The sequence below is a fragment of the Callospermophilus lateralis genome, chromosome 7 (assembly GCF_048772815.1).
Source record: "Callospermophilus lateralis isolate mCalLat2 chromosome 7, mCalLat2.hap1, whole genome shotgun sequence".
Lineage (NCBI taxonomy): Eukaryota > Metazoa > Chordata > Mammalia > Rodentia > Sciuridae > Callospermophilus > Callospermophilus lateralis.
Window position 1 is genome coordinate 133,248,924 of NC_135311.1, and position 16,942 is coordinate 133,265,865.

The 16,942-nt window shown below is 35.5% G+C and overlaps 1 protein-coding gene across 4 annotated transcripts in view; it reads right to left on the reverse strand.

Annotated features, from left to right (window-relative positions):
* Spen (spen family transcriptional repressor) overlaps positions 1–16,942 on the reverse strand; it is an 81,627-nt gene that overhangs the window by 17,949 nt on the left and 46,736 nt on the right. For 3 of the 4 annotated variants that reach the window (XM_076861200.2, XM_076861201.2, XM_076861199.2), the window contains 3 exons: positions 10,293–10,453; positions 7,671–7,871; positions 4,240–4,391 (listed from right to left, as the gene is read on the reverse strand). In XM_076861200.2, coding sequence (XP_076717315.2) covers positions 4,240–4,391; positions 7,671–7,871; positions 10,293–10,453 — 514 coding nt within the window. Of the gene's footprint in view, positions 1–3,201; positions 3,235–4,239; positions 4,392–7,670; positions 7,872–10,292; positions 10,454–16,942 lie in introns of those variants that run through there. The other variant, XM_076861203.2, reaches the window with a different exon arrangement.

Consider the following 16,942-nt stretch of genomic DNA (forward strand, 5'->3'; position numbering starts at 1 on the left):
GTTCCCAAATTCAATCCTCATAACATGCAGTCCTGAATCAGAACACTCATATATACCAACATAACCAATTGAACCAAGGATGGAGATTGATAAATATGGTAAAATCTACATGTTCAGAATGAAAGGATATATAACTACGTGAAATACTTTGTGAAGAAATACCTCTATTATTTTGTGAAGATATACCAGAACACTGTCCCTGGGTTAAAGACACTCTACAAAGGAATACCCTTTTCTCCTTGGAATTTGCAAAACCTGTAGTGATCTCTGATACTCCCAACTTGCCTCAGAGGAGGTGGTGAAAAAAATAGGCTTAGAATGAAAATGGTCCAGAGAAACCAGTTGGAAGGCAAAACTTGTACTTTAACAATAATGATGTGCGCATGAACTGCAGAATAAGCACCGTTATTACAAAGCCTCCTTAAAGGAGGCTTAATCAAATCTGAAGAACAGCAATAACCAAAAAGCCAACATTCCAAACTTAAAACAGCAAAACAAGTAGTACATTTGAAGAGTTGCCAAATGGATTTTAAAGAAAGCAGTACATCTATACTCAAAATTCTTTGAAGTAATAATAAACAGGAATTAATTTCCACCATTATGTAGAATATAAAAACTGAGAGCTGGACACGATGTATAATCCCCATGATGGGAGGCTGAGGTAGAAGCATATTGAGTTCAAGACCCGGCAATTCAGGAAGACCCTATGTTAAAATTAAAAATTAAAAAGATATATGTATGACTGCACAAATGATGAGACTCCACATCATGTACACCAGAGAAATGAAAAGTTGTGCTCCATTTGTGTACAATGAAATGAAATGCATTCTGCTATCATGCAAAACTAATTAAAACAGGTTAAAAAAATTTAAAAAAAAAAAAAGAAATAAAATAAATAAAATGGATGGAGATATAGCTCAGTAGTAGAGCACCCTTGGGTTCAATCCCCAGTACTGAAGAAAGGAGAAAAAAAAAACAGAAACAAACAAACAACAAAACACCACAGGATTACTCCACTAAAGAGAAATGATCTCCAAATACCAGTAGGTTGACTCAGTAAACAGGTTATTCTGTTATAAATAACCAGCAGTCATTTTCCTAAAAGTTTGTGTCATTTTAAATATTAATACTAGCCAGGCCAGGGATGGTGTTGCATGCCTGTAATCCCAGCGGCTTGGAAGGCAGGAGGGTTGCAAATTCAAGGTCAGCTTCAACAACTTAGCAAGGCCCTAGGCAACTCAGCAAGACACTATCTCAAAATAAAATATAAAAATGCTGAGTATCGGGGCTGGGGATGTGGCTCAAGTGGTAGCGCGCTCGCCTGGCATGCGTGCGGCCCGGGTTCGATCCTCAGCACCACATACAAACAAAGATGTTGTGTCCACCGAAAACTAAAAAAAAAAAAAATATCAAAAAATTGTCTCTCTCTCTCTTTAAAAAAAAAATGCTGAGGATGTAACTCAGAGGACAAGTGCCTCTGAGTTTATATTCCTAGTTTAAAAAAAAAAAAAAGCAAACAAAAATACACTAGCCAGACATTGTGTAATCTCAGCTACACGGGAGGCGGAGGCAGAAGAGTTAAAAATTCAAGGCCAGCCTGAGCAACTTAGCAAGACTCTGGCTTTAAAAAAAATAAAAAAAAATAAAAAATGCTGGGGCTGTAGCTTTGAGGGGTAGGAAAGATGGTCACATGCTATCAAGTCAAGCCTGCAGTCCCAGCACTTGGGAAGCTGAGGCAGGAGGATCCCTTGAGCCCAGGAGTTTGAGAGCAGCCTGGATAACATATAAGACCTTGCCTCATTCATAAGTAAATAAATAGTGACACTCATCAGCATTTGCTTCATCATGACATCATGGTTTTCAAAGAGAATACTGACATATCTACCTTACTGAGAACCACAGATATTACAACACACAATAATTCTTCCATTTTTGTCAATTCTAGTGATAAGTGTATCCATGTGCTCAATGACACCTTTTTACACTGTTCCAAACTTTTAAGTAGCAGCTACATTCAAATAAAAATATCTGAATATTTTAACAATTTACAGGTTTATAAATGTCAAACAAGAAATTATATATTTCTCTAATAAAACAAAACAAAACTTGAAAAAAAATAATCGGGACAAGAAAGGATGAATGTTCTGCTGGTGTACACGCTTTTTTGTTTTCTCCTTTTCCACAAACCACTTCTACCTTTTGTCACCAATTACTGTAAGATGAGACTTAGGTCAACCACAAACATTTTATTTTATTTATTTATTTGAGAGAGAGGGAGGGAGACAGGGAGGGAGGGAGACAGGGACGGAGGGAGGGAGGGAGGGAGGGAGGGAGAGAGAGAGAGAGAGAGAGAATTTTAATATTTATTTTTTAGTTTTTGGCGGACACAACATCTTTGTTTGTATGTGGTGCTGAGGATCGAACCCAGCCACACGCATGCCAGGCCAGCGCGTTACCGCTTGAGGCACATCCCTAACCCACAAACATTTTATTCACAAGACTAGATTGTGTCATTAAAAAACAAGCAAACAACAACACACACCCCCCTCCCCCCCCAAAAAAAAAAACAAAAAAAACAAGGATCATTTGCTTGAGCAACAGTGTATAACTAAGACTAGACTGATGAAGACACATGCATGGGCAGATGGACAGACGTACACACACCCTCAAAGATTAACAACTGTTGCTACAAAAAACAATTTTACTCTCCCAAGTCCAACAGAGCAATTTTTTCACTATTAATAATAATGAGTTTTTTTTTTTTTTTTTTTAAGACAGAAATAACTTCTCTATTTTTTTAAACACAGAATAAAACTGTAATATCAGCCTGGTCACGGTAGTGCTCGCCTATAATCTCTGTGATTTGGGAAGCTGAGACAGAAGGATTTCAAATTCAAAGCCAGTCTCAGCAACTTAGGGAGACCCATCTCAAAACAAAAAATAAAAAGGGGGGCTGGGATTGTGCGGCAGCAGTCTGGCTGGGCACAAATCACGAGCCACTCAAGCAGGAACAAACTTTATCCCCCCTCCAACTCCACCCACGTGGCCCTCCTAGGCACCACACACCAACCGGAACTCCCTCTACCAGAACTTCACCAACCAACAGGAAATCCCCGCGAGAACTCCAAAGTAGGGCGCCAGAGGAGGACAGCAGGGGTCTATATACAATTGAATCAATCCAGCATCATCTTAATGGCTCACCTCTCAACCATTACTTCTGGCAAAATAGCCATTCCAACTGGCTGTGGCTCTCAACAGGATTGTAGTTCAGAGGAAAAGTGCTTGCCTCACACGCATGAGGCACTGGGTTGGATCCTTAGCACCGCATATAAATAAAATAAAGGTATTATGGGCCAGGGTTGTCAGTGGTGGAGCACTTGCCTAGCATGTGTGAGGCACTGGGTTTGATCTCTGGCACCACATTAAAAAAAAAAAAAAATAGATATTGTGTCCATCTACAATTAAAAACATTAAGAAATTTAAAAAATCCAAGAGTATAAAGCTGTGACTAAATTATATTCACTATAAGTGATTCAAGTTTTGATTCAAGGAAACAGAAAGATTCTTCTACCCCTAGATCTAAAAATGACTTTGGTAATATAAAAAGTACATCTAATTAAAACTTCAAAATAGAATTGAGGGCCAAGGTTGTGGCTTAGTGGTAGAGCACGCTTGCCTATCATGTGCAATCCTCAGCACCACAACTAAAAAAAGGAAAAGAAAGAAAGAACTGAACTTTCAGCACGTGACATCCAGTACCCCTGGTATGCCCTGTAATCACACAATAACCAAAGAGTAATCCACTGTTCATTTTACAAATGTTTTCTCTTCCAGACAGGGTGCTGAGGTTATGGCTCAGCAGAAGAGCTCTTGCCTAGCATAGGTGAGGCCCTGGGTTTGATCCTCAGCACCACATAAAAGTAAAAAAAAATAAGTAAAGATATTGTGTCAAACTACAACTAAAAAATATTTAGGAAAAAATAGACAAATACCCATTATAGGCTTTTACATACACATATAGAACAATACACAATGCGCTTATCTGGACCATTGTTTTTGTTTGCTTTTGAGACCGTCTCACCATGCTGCTTGCCCAAGCTGGTGTCCAATTCTTAGATTCAAGTGATCTTATCTCATCCTCCCAAGTAGGTGGGACTGCAGGCATATGCCACCAAGCCCAATTACTTTCTATGTTTTGTGATGAAGATCTAAAGTTGTTTTATTATCAAAGCAACATACCACAATTTCTCCAAAGCGCTGGAAAATATTTCGAAGGTCATGATAAGTAGTGGTTTTTTCAAGGTTGCCAATAAAGAGAGTTCTTGTTGCTTTGGGGTGAAATTCATCTATCCTTTCATCCAAGGGGCGAAATTCATTTTCACTTTCTGTTTCTGTAAATGGGATGGGGCAGAGTAAAACAGAAAAGGGAATTCTAATGTACATTTATGCATCATGAAAAAAATCTACATTTTAAAACTTAATCTCTAAAATAATGGGCTTGGATAGTCACACAAACTGAAATACTATAAACACTTTGAGAATAGCTACCCCTTATTCACTGTGGAGCATAACACAAATACAAAGGCTAAACAAACTTGCTCCAAAACATTCAGAACTAAGTTAACACTTTAACATAGCAAATGGACTTGAAATTGAATAAAATTCCAATCTGCTAAATGGGCTTATAATAAAAGTAATCACTAACAGACTTAAAACTCCAACAAAATTTTTAATTATCTGAGCGTTATGTAGCAGGCTCTCAATGTGGAGTATGAATCTACAGTCGGAAATACATATTAAAAATTCCGTTTAAAATAGCCCAGCTCGATTATTTCATTTACTTTTTAATATTTTAAGGATATGTGACATTTAATATTTGTCATACTAATTAGCACAATAACCTGTTTAAATGTAGAACTTTTAGATATAAGAATAACTATATGAAAACTAAGCTCCCCAATGACAAAGAAGCTAATGTTCCTTAAGGTTTCTATTTTTTATGATCAAAAGCCCTGGCTTAGTTTCTAATTCAATCATAGCCTTTCTCTGAAGCTCCACTTATTACCTTGGTCTAGGACAGGGACATTTAAGGTTTTGTTGATAATTATAGCACAGTACTACATGTTCTCTATTTTTTTTTTGAACGTAAAACGAAGCCATGCGCCCCCCTCCCAAAAAAAGAAAACAATATTTAATCAACTTTAGCGAAACAGAGTGCTTAGTGCCAGACACCAAATATCACTGATGATGTCAACAATAACATCAATATTAAAAACAAACAAAACCTTTGGGGGAGGTGAATTCAGCCAGAACACTTCTAACTCAGGTTGGATGGCCCTAATGATAGCTTAATCTTATCAGTTTCATCAAATAATATGTAATTTAATAGAGTCGGGGGGACCCAGAAACGCCTGGGACTCATAATAACTGTCTCCGTATTTCCAGTATATCCCACAGGGGCCTATCTATATCTCATTTTCAACTCAATTCAGTCTCTTGAAACTATCTGATAGAGGGCAGACATTTGAAATGAATTAAGAGAAGAAAACTGAATTGAAGTCAGCTACATCTTGAGGTTTATATTCCAAAAGGCAGAATAAGAAAGGCAAAGCATGATTTGCGTCCATTAAATTCATTACAGACTCTATTTTCACCAAACAGCTTGGTAATTTGTTAAGACTGAAACTTCAGCAAAGAAAGCTTTTTCTAAATTAATCTACTTAACCTTTAGAACCAGTTGAAGTCTTAAGCTCTATACATTTTCAGGAAAAAAAACGATTTTATCTTGCAATTTCATGGTTAGGAGATGCTAAGGCTATGTGTAGGACTAACAAAGTATGACATCAGAAGCCACTAAGGATCTAACTGCAAAGCTAGATTTCCTGGATTTGGCTCTTTACAAAAGTCCTTGTCCCAAATAATTAATTCAATATATTTGAATACAATACATTTATGACTCACATTATAAAAGCATAATTCCAACCAGGTCTCCAATCTCAGATTCAACTGCTTTCAAATATTAAATATTGTATATATTTAGTAAATATATTTATTTAAATATGTAAACATTTATATGTTTGATTTTAAATATTGTGTTATTACACCAGTATTTAATGTGCCATCTGGTAAAAGTTCCTCTGACTTTTCTATGCTTGATCCAACCAAAATTCTTAAAATTTTTACTGGCAGCTAGTTAAAACAAACTATTTTCTGGGTACCAATAATTAGGTAAAAAAAACTTTTTTTAAAGTAAAAAATTTAAGCTAGCTCCAATGTTCTGAAGATCACTGTTCACCTCCTCAATGCCCCTGGACTAGATCCTCATTACTTAGAATTATGATTGATCCTAGAAACTTATAAAGATAACATGGCAGACTAAATATTCTTCCTCAAGCATTTTAATCTTCTCCAAATGTGTTCAACGAGAATTTCTGAGTTACCCTTAGCTCAGTATTATTTTGGGCAGTACTTCTCAAAATTGGGAGAGATAAATATAAAAGCACCCTTTAAAAAGAAATACTCCTCTAAATTCCTGCATTCCATCATAAAATTATGTATATTCATTCTAACAGTTCTGTGTGTTTTAATATGCAAATAGCATTTAATATTCTTAGCAGGAAATCATATTTTTTCCTCTTAATTGTCAAATAAAATGAACATTCCAGAGATATTCATGTTTACCCTTCAAGTAGGCTATGAATTCCACTTAGTCTTTTTAATGTTCAATTGTCTCAGATTCACAAGATGACTACAGAATTTTAATATTTCTATTAATTATTTAATAGATTTGCCCACAAGTTACTTTAAATAAGGTGTTCCCACCAATTGTTGTGGTAAGGGCCTAATAATCCCACCAACTTGAGAGGCCAAGGCAGGAGGATCAAAGGTTTGAAGTTAGCCTCAGCAAGACCCTGTCTCAAAATAAAAAACAAATGGGGGCGGGGTGGGAGTTTAGGTGTTCAGGAGCAGTTAGCTAGGGTGGAGGATGGGGAGAATGTATTCAGGAGCAGTTAGCTAGGATGAGGTTGAAAACTCCAGTTTGAAACAAATACTGCAAGTTTTTCTGAAACATGAGAAACACTGACCCAAGCCATGTCAGAGACCTCCTGCCTTAAAATAGCTCTTGAAGGTTCAACCTAATAAAACATTCCCTTGAAATCCTTAATGTGACCAACTCATAAGATTTGTCCAGTTTCTCTGTCACTGTCTTTCCAAGTTAAGTAACCTACAATAACAGATCCAATTTGTGCTAGGCATAATGGAACTTAAAACTTGTCAAACCAGTCGCTGAAATGATACAAGCACATAGTTTAGTTTCTAATTCAAGATTAATTCTGCTTTCATTCTTACAGAAATAAAAATCTCCGACTCTCAATTCATCCTTTTGGGAAGGCTGACACAACAAGGGTATAAAACACTACCTTTTGGATTTTGAAGAGTCAGCATTTCTCATTACAGCAACAAAAAAACAATTTCCTCCCTAATACATTGTTTTTAATTAAGGTAAACAGAAAATACCACCATCCTTCAAAAGAGAAGACACTGGAAGTATGTCAATGAATAAAACCAGAATAGTGTCCACATTCAGGACAATATGCTGACTTCTCATAAACTTGAATACAAACAGTATATGTAATTTGCAACTGAAATTCTGCTTCCTTGTCTCTTACCTGGCCCTATCCACGCTGTCACTTCAATCTGCATGCCAAAGAACAGTTTCCCTTTAGATGCAGTCAATGCTTTTTCTTGGTCCTCTTGCTGCCGAAAGAATACCAGACCATACCTCTCTTCAGAAACTCCATGTATCTGCACTGAGGTCACCTTGCCAAATTTCTTAAATTCATGGAAAAGGCCATCTTTAAGGCTTGTATCTAAATCCCCAAAGAAAAACAAGTTAACTTTTATAATTACAACTCAATAAGTAAGCTACTAAATTTTGGCCTAATTTTTGGTCTAAACTTTTTTAGCATTAAAATATTACTTTATTAGGGGTTGGGGTTGTGGTTCAGCGGTAGAGAGCTCACCCAGGATCAGACCCTGGGTTTGATCCTCAGCAGCATATAAAAACAAATAAGTGAAATAAAGGTACTGTGTCCAACTACAACTAAAAAATAAATGTTTAAAATATATTACTTTATTAAAAAAGTAACTCTAAGTTGGTATTTAAGAGATTACAAATCTGAAAATAAACTGAATGTTAGATGATATTATGGAATATTTGTTAGGTAAAATGGTATTTGTTTTCTGGGAAATGTCAAAAATATCTATCTGTAAATTAATGTGAAATGGCACAATGTTGGGAACTTGTCTTTCAAACAATAATAACTCAGCTGTAGTGCACATATCTAGCAGGCTCAAGGCTTGCCATAGATAGATACACAGATAAAAGCTAGATCAGGAAAAGAGGAAGATAAAAGACTTATGAAGCAAATAGGGCAAAATGTTGAGCTGATGTTTCGGAATCTGTAGTAAGGTAGAAAAGGATCTCATTTTGCTATTCATCTACTTTTAGATATGTTCAATATTTTTATAATAAAAAATTTATACCTATATATTAATAAATTGAAGTTTTAAAGACTTAAGAAGAAATGCTGTACTTTCAGCTTTCCTGGTATCATCTCAATGACAAAATTATGTGGGAAGCATCCAATAACATGTCAAACAACTTTAACACTGATAGAACACTGTGTGGCTGGAGGTACAGCACATTTAGTAGGCGCCCTGGATTCAATCTCCAGCACAAAACAAAACCCGAAAGAATACTTTGAATGCCTTTTAGAGATGAATCATACTCCATCGGGAGATCTTGTGTTAATTTGCTTCATTATAAAAATAAAAGGCAAGCCAATTTTACTCCCTCCTCCATTTCTAAATTACCAAGAAATCTAAATTAAAACTCAACAACTTTTATCTAAAAGGAGAAATAAAAAATAAATTAAAGGGACTGGGGTTGTGTTTCAGTGGTACAGCACTGGCTGAGCATATGTGAGGCACTGGGTTGGATCCTCAGCATTACATAAAAAAAATAATCAAAATTAAAAAAACTGTGTCCATCTACAACTAAAAAATAAATTCTTTTAAATAAATAAATAAAATTTTAAAAATTTTAAAACCTCATCAACTTTGCATCTAAGTATCTTTATTCACAAACCTAGTAAGTTCTATAGGTTACTTTAAACAATAACTTAAGCAATCACTGAAATGTACTTAACTAAGAAATACATAATTTGGTCTTTGTTGGTTTTCCTGTGTACTAACAGTTTAACTTAAAATTTACATACTCAATATGCCTAATGTAGAAATAACAGTATATTATGGTACACGGTAAAATAAAAACAATCAGGAGCAAGAGAGATTATAAAACAGCCTGTAGGCTTTCCCATTATTCACCACTTTCCTCATTCAAAATTTAATATTTTGATACACACTTCCTATCCTAATGTTATGCCCAAAGTTATTTCACATAACACAGGACTTCAGGCCAACATAACAAATAGTATTTCTACAATTTCTTCATACCAAATCTCCCTCAATACCAAAATATTTAATCCAGAAACATATTTATTTTAAAAAATGCTTTCTTATACACCATCTGCCATAAAATGCACATATCATGCATATAATAAGCAAGTAATGAGCCAGGCATGGTGAAGCACACCTGTAATCCCAGCTACTACTCAAGAGGCTGAGGCAAGAGAATCACAAGTTCAAGTCCATCATGGGCAACTTAGTGAGACCCTGTCTTAAAAAATAAAAAGGGCTGGGGGTGTGACTCAGAGGTAGAGTGAGCATGGGTTCAATCCACCCAAAAAGGCCACCAAATAATGTATACATAAATTTATGTACACACATGATGTATATAAATACCATCACCATACAATATATGTACATATACGTACAAGGATATATATATATATATACACACACACACACAAGGATAACAAATTAGGACTTAAACTATATAGTTACAATAATCACTTAATTTTTCCCATGTGGCATTAAATGTTAATGAGCACAAAAAGAAAACACATTTTCTCTACAAAGTATAAAATTGAAGTTAGCCAGGAGAGGTGGTGCATGCCTGTAATCCCAGCGCCATCTTGGAGGCTGAGGAAGGAGAATCTTGAGTTCCAAACCAGCCTCAGCAAAAGGGAGGTGCTAATAAGCAACTCAGTGAGACCCTGTCTCTAAATAAAATACAAAATAGGGCTGGAGATGTGGCTCAGTGGTCAAGTGCCCCTGAGTTCAATCCCTGGTACCTCAGAGGAATGTATAATCATTTAAATTTTTACCTGTAGAGCGTACTGGAAGATTCTGAACCTTGATCCCAAAACTTTTACGGGGTTCATCTTTTTCCAGAGATGAAAGCAACTGGGAAGTGGGTGCTGGGACAGCTGCAGATTGAACTGATCGGGCTGGAGAGTCATCACTTGAACTGCTGCTGGAATCACTGCTGCATGAGGACCAAAAACAATACAATCCCACAATTTTAGCGGAAAGACGAACAGAAAATGAGTAGCGTATAAAACTTCTTGAGGTTAACAACAAGTGGCAGTGATTATGAGGTCTAAAATTTAAGATTGGGATTTCTAAAGGCTCTACATTTTTCTTATTTGTCATAATCTTCAGAGATGGTAAAGATAGTAAACACTGGGGTGAGAATGTGAAAGCAAAAATTATATTCTTTCATTAATATGCCCCCAAACAGCACCTGCTGCATTCTATGAAAAATCTAAACAATTTTTTCCAAATGAAGTAAGACTGGTAAATCCGATTCACTTAGAATAATAAGAGGAAGAGCAACAATAATAAAACAAAGAACATATGGGTTTGGGACTCAGAGATCTAGATTCAAATCTTGGCTCAGAAAGACAGCAGGTATCCTTGACTAAATCACTTAACCTATTGCTGAGCTTCATTTTCCACATCTGTGAAATGGAAATAATGAGAACACTGCTAATCTCACAGGGTTAGGAATTCAATAAAATCAAGAGGAGGGTAAGTGAAGGGTATTAGGAAGAACAAATACCAATGAAGTATGTAATATCCATTTATGAAAATTGTCAAAATGAAACCATACTTTTGTACAATTAGTGCATACAAAATGTACACATAGTAATTATACAAAATAATGGGCAATTATACTTTTTTTAAAAAAGAATTAAATATTATAACCCATCAATATGGGGTCTGGAATATGTCAGGTATTCGATACATTATGAGCACTGCTCTATTTCTATAGGCTGAGTATCCTTATCTGAACTGCTTGGGACCAGAAGAGCTTTGGATTTCAGATTTCAGAATATTGCATAGATATGAGACACCCTGGGACTAGGACTCAAATCTAAACATGAAATTGTTTATGTCTCCTAAATACCCTATATACACAGCCTGAAGGTAACTTTATATAATATTTTAAATAAGTGCATGAAACAGTTTCATGGCATGGAATGTTGTACTTGTAGTGTCATGTCAACACTGAAAAGTTTCAGATTTTGGAACTTCCAATTTTGGCTTTCAAATTAGGAAAGCTCAGCCTATGTGCTACCCCAGTGATAAATTAATTTACTATCCAAAATAATTTCCCAGGTAGTTTGAAACTTTAAAATTTCTGAGGGACTAATAAAGAAATACAATTTAAGTGGATCTGTTAGTTTAGGCTTTGTTCCCTGTGGGTAAAGTGAGAAGTGAGTGTTTCATAAAGAAACCAAATTTATTACTCTCCTCAGTTTAATAAAATCCTCAAAGGGGGAAATAGTCAGTTGAAAATGAAGATATATATATCTTCACAGAATAAAAGTTAATTTTAAGTTTATTATAATTAAGTTTATTATACCTAAGAAGTATGAGATAGAAAATTCTCTTTCTAGTATTGTATGTACAAGACTGCTACAGTTTTAAGCTCTTTTATGGCATTCTCAAACATACTACTCAAAAGCTATCTGCAGATGGTGTCTTCATGAAATTTTGCTTCATACTTTCCTCAAGCACAATAGCTACAGAAACGACCCATAGTAGTTTCTATCATTTGCACTAAGACTACAAATCTCATAGCCAGGACAATGACTCATCCATCCACCCAAATGAGTCCAAGCCTAGCTTGAGGGGGAAAAAAAAATTATTTTCCAAAAATAATGAAATACACTGTGTTTTCTTATAGAAAACCAAATATATTTCTTGAAAACTAAGAATTTACACAGAAGTTTTATTTAGTTCTCACATGCTAAGGCAGAAGATGAAAACATCATAAGGTTATTATTAGAACTTTTACTTATTGCAATTCAAAACGTAGGAAAATAAAGTAATGTCAGTAAGAGCCAAATGGAGGGAGCTAGGCTACAAAGAGAACAAAGCAGGAGAGACCAAGCCTCAATATCCTGGCTAGGGTTGTAGCTCAGTTACAAAGTGCATGTTCTGAATGCACCAGGACTTGGTTTCAATTCCAAGCATCCCCACCCACAAAAAAGCACTTCAAAATAGAACCATAACTGTCACTGAAGGCCTCCTATAAATGTCTTGGCTTTAGTTATAAAAATAAAAATAAACAACAACAACATTATTATTATTATTATTATTATTATTAGTCATGAAGCAAAAACTGTGTTACTAGTTCTAAGTAAATAGTATCCTAAATAGGATACCATATTATCACTGAAATTCAAGTTAACAAAATAATCTTATTTTCAGCACAGAAGGAAAAAAAATGTTTGTTGTTACCAAATACAAATACTCAAACCAATACATTCACAAGGCCATCAGATGACTAAGACTAAGTATAAAATGTTATATGATTTATCAACTTAATAAATTACAATGAATCAAAGTAACCAATAAGGGAAAGATTTTAATTATACCAATGTTATATATGCCTAAATTTCTTACAACAATGGGTAAAGAGGTAAATAAACATAGGTGAGAGAATAAATTCAGTCCACTGAAATAATTAATGAGGCAACAAGAACGTTCTAAGTCTGTATTATAAAAATGAAAGATGACTGAAGAATGGTAATTATAGTTTAAAATAAAATAACCCTGACAGGTGCAGTGGCACACACCTATAACCGCAGTAACTCAAAGAGACTGAGACAGGAGAATCACAAGTTTGAGGCCAAACTCACAGCAACTTCACAAGACCTTCAGCAACTAAAAAGAAATGGGGATGTAGCTCACTGATAAAGGGCTCCTTGGTTCAACCCCCAGTTCCAAAAAATAAAGTAACAATAAGTACAAAAAATAGTGACAGAAATTAGATTTGTTATAAATGTCACCACATTCTTTTCTGGTAATCCCCTGTTACTATACCAATTCTGAAACCAGATGTAAAATTTAACTGTCTGAATCATCTATATTCAAAGTAATAACTAGAAAAGAGAATAGGTTTTAAAATAAATTATGAAATGATAAAATGCAAGTTCACATTTTGAAAAGTTAACCTAAACTGCAATGTATATATCTCCAGTACAGTGTATTAAATATAATAAGGACTTAAAGATCCTGAGCAAAAGTGAGCTCACAAATTTAGATACACAAATGCTTTTCAGTCCTACTAAGCTGACAGCCCAAATGCCCAGAGGACATTAAAAGTTTCACAATTTGGGGGCTAGGGATATAGCTCAGCTGGTAGAGTGCTGGCTTCCCATGCACAAGGCCATGCACAAGGCCCTGGGTTCAATCCCCAGCACCACCAAAAACAGAAAATGTTTCACAATTTTGTTAAAAGTAAAATCACAACCATTCATCAAAACACAGGATACATAGTACTTAATTGCCAAAAATAGTCCAAATTAAAGTAGTAGTATTAATGGTGTATTCACCAATAATTTTAGGAAAGTAGACTTTAAATTTACCTGGCACATTGATTATTGTACTTTCAACATCAATTAAATTATTTAATTATTTAAATTATTTAATTTAATTACTATTCCTTACTATTTCTAAATAGTAAGGAATTTAAAAGAGACACAATTTAAAAGAAATCTACATCTGGAGTGATGGCAAATGCCTATAGTCTAGGCTGAGGCAGGAAGATCATTTGCAACCAACTTGAGCAACAGAACAAGATGTGGTGTTTAAAAAAAGACAAGGGGAGCAAAGGCAGTAATCTATTTTTCCTAAGGACAATTTTTAAAGAACAATGAAAGCTCAGTTATTTCTCGTGTTTTTTTTTTTTCTTTTAGTTGTAGATGGACACCTTTACTTACTTACATATTTACTGTATATATATGTATGCATGTATTTAATTTCAGGGGGGTGCAGCAGATTGAACTCAGGGCACTCCACCACTGAGCCACACCCCCAGCCCTATTGTACATTTTACTTAAAGACAGGGTCTCACTGAGTTGCTTAGAGTCTCACTTTTGCTGAGGCTGGCTTTGAACTCACGATCCCCTTGCTTCAGCCACCAGGCCTGGCTATTTATTTTCATGTGGTGCTGAGAACTAAACTCAGTACCTCACACATGCTAGGCAAGCACTCTAAGCTACAACCACAGCCCCTATTTCTCATATAATTTATATGTAAGATTATTATTAAGACAACTGAAAAGCAGGTATGATCAAAATTTCCATAATGAAGAAACATAAGAAAAACAAACTGGATACATAATAATCCTTGATAAATCAATTCAATATAGGAGTCTCGTAAACCAAATCAGGACGTCAGTCAACTATTCCTTTTCCTACAATCATTTTATTCACAGAACTACATGAACATCTGACTCTTCCCACTGAAAATGTCAATACACTGGCTATAGCATTTGTAAGATGATTCAGGACTATATTTGTTCATACACAAGTGACGTCCAATAACTGACTTTTATATCCCATGTCCTTATATTATGTGTAAACATTTAATTGAGGTAAATAATGAATCTATGTCTTTAAAAAAAAAAAAGTTGGAAGATTAAAAAGCATTTAACCAAATAGAGAAACAAAAATTTAAAATAAAGACTTTTCAAAAAGGAACAGTTAATTTAAAACTTCACAAATTAAAACAGAAAGATCATTTGTTAAATGCAGATATGATCTTAAGCGACAATTTTCCAATTAGATAATGATTTTTCTCTCCAAAGTCAATACATAAACTTAGGTCAAAAGGAAAAATATACAAAATATGGATTTTCCATTAGACCTGGGTAATACAAAATGTACCCTCTGGTCCTTGGTGCTTTCCTCAGATGTGGGAGTGGGAGGGGGTGTCATTTAATTTGCTGACTGGAAAGCATCACTACACAGGTTATATATGCCTCTATACACCCTCCTTTTAAAAAAAATCCAAACTGTATCTTTCTACTGCAATTTTCTCTTTTTTTTTGGGGGGGGGGGGCGGGTACTGGGGATTGAATTCAGGGGCACTCAACCACTGAGCCACATACCCAGCCATTTTTGTATTTTATTTAGAGACAGGGTCTCACTGAGCTGCTTAGTGCCTCACAGTTGCTGAGGCTGACTTTGAACTATCAATTCTCCTGTCTCAGCCTCCCAAGCTGCTGGGATTACAGGTGTGCACCACTATGCCAGGGACTAATGCAGCAATTCTTTAAATGTAGTAGTCTGGGGACTCCTGTGGACCCTAAAGATCCTTCAGAGGGTCTATGAGTTCTTTCCAATTTTAACTATACATTTGTGTAAGGCCAGATTATCCTCATATACTCCACCCCCAAAAAAAATCACAGTATGAATCAAATTACATATGAGAATCTTATTAAATCAGACATAAAGAGCTATTTGCAAAAAGATAAAACAATGACACTCTTCTCAAGTGTTTGCCTTGCATGCACAAGGCCTTGGTTCAATCCCCAGCACCACAAAAAAACAAACAAAATATTTGAGGCTGAAAGTGTAGATCAGTGGTAGAGCACTTGTGTAACTGTACAGCCCAGGATCTGATCCCCAATACTCAAAACAAAACAAAACAAAAACAAAAACAAACAAACAAAAAAACCCACCTCAGTTGGAACTGTGATAGCTCAGTGCTTAGTATGCTTCATAAAGCCCTGGGGTTCAATAACAGAACCCCTTGCCAAAAGGTTAAAGGAATTAATACAGAAAACTTTTGAAATTTAGTTTTAATTTCAATGATAAATGTCAACCAATACTACCCACAATAAATAAAAGCTCAATAATTCAAGGATGCAAAAAGGTTCTGAGCCTAGAAAGTTTAAAAAAAAAAAAAAAAGTATTAGTTTAGTAGTTAGTTTGTTGTGATCCCACTACTGCTTCTAAAATGTAATATGAATGAAGCTTCTACATTGTTAAGTCAGAAAAACAGGAAGGAGGGGCTGGGGATGTGGCTCAAGCGGTAAAGCACGCTCGCCTGGCATGCGTGCGGCCCGGGTTTGATCCTCAGCACCATGTACAAACAAAGATGTTGTGTCCACCAAGAACTAAAAAATAAATATTAAAATTATCTCTCTCTCTCTCTCTCTCTCTCTCTTTGAGAAAAAAAAAACAGGAAGGAAACACTGAACTGGGTGTACTAGAAAAGTTCCTCATTTTACCTCTTTAAATTTCAATTTTTCTAGTGGGTTGTCATAACTTAAGATCTTTAAAGTCCCCCACTTAGTTCTAGGGTCCTATTTCTCTCTTTTACTCACTTCAGAGCTGAAGATCAAACCCAGAGTCCCTGCATAGGCTAGGCAAGCACCCCACCAACTGAGCCACACCACCCCCCTTTTACTGTCCTTTCTACCCTCGATTTTCCATCTCTGATAGCTCTCAGATACCTGTAAAGTCCACATTCCTCAACAAGGTAGAGAGGACCCATTATAGTGTGACACCCAAATAATTTTCTAGTCACTCCCTCTCAAGCATATCGACTCCACCTCACTAATGATCAGTCCACACCAAGTATTATACCAGTTTCTAGTGAAGGACACTTTATTTCTTATTAGATTTGAGTACTTGGTTAAATTATTTTGTCTCTAATCCTTTATATCTTTATG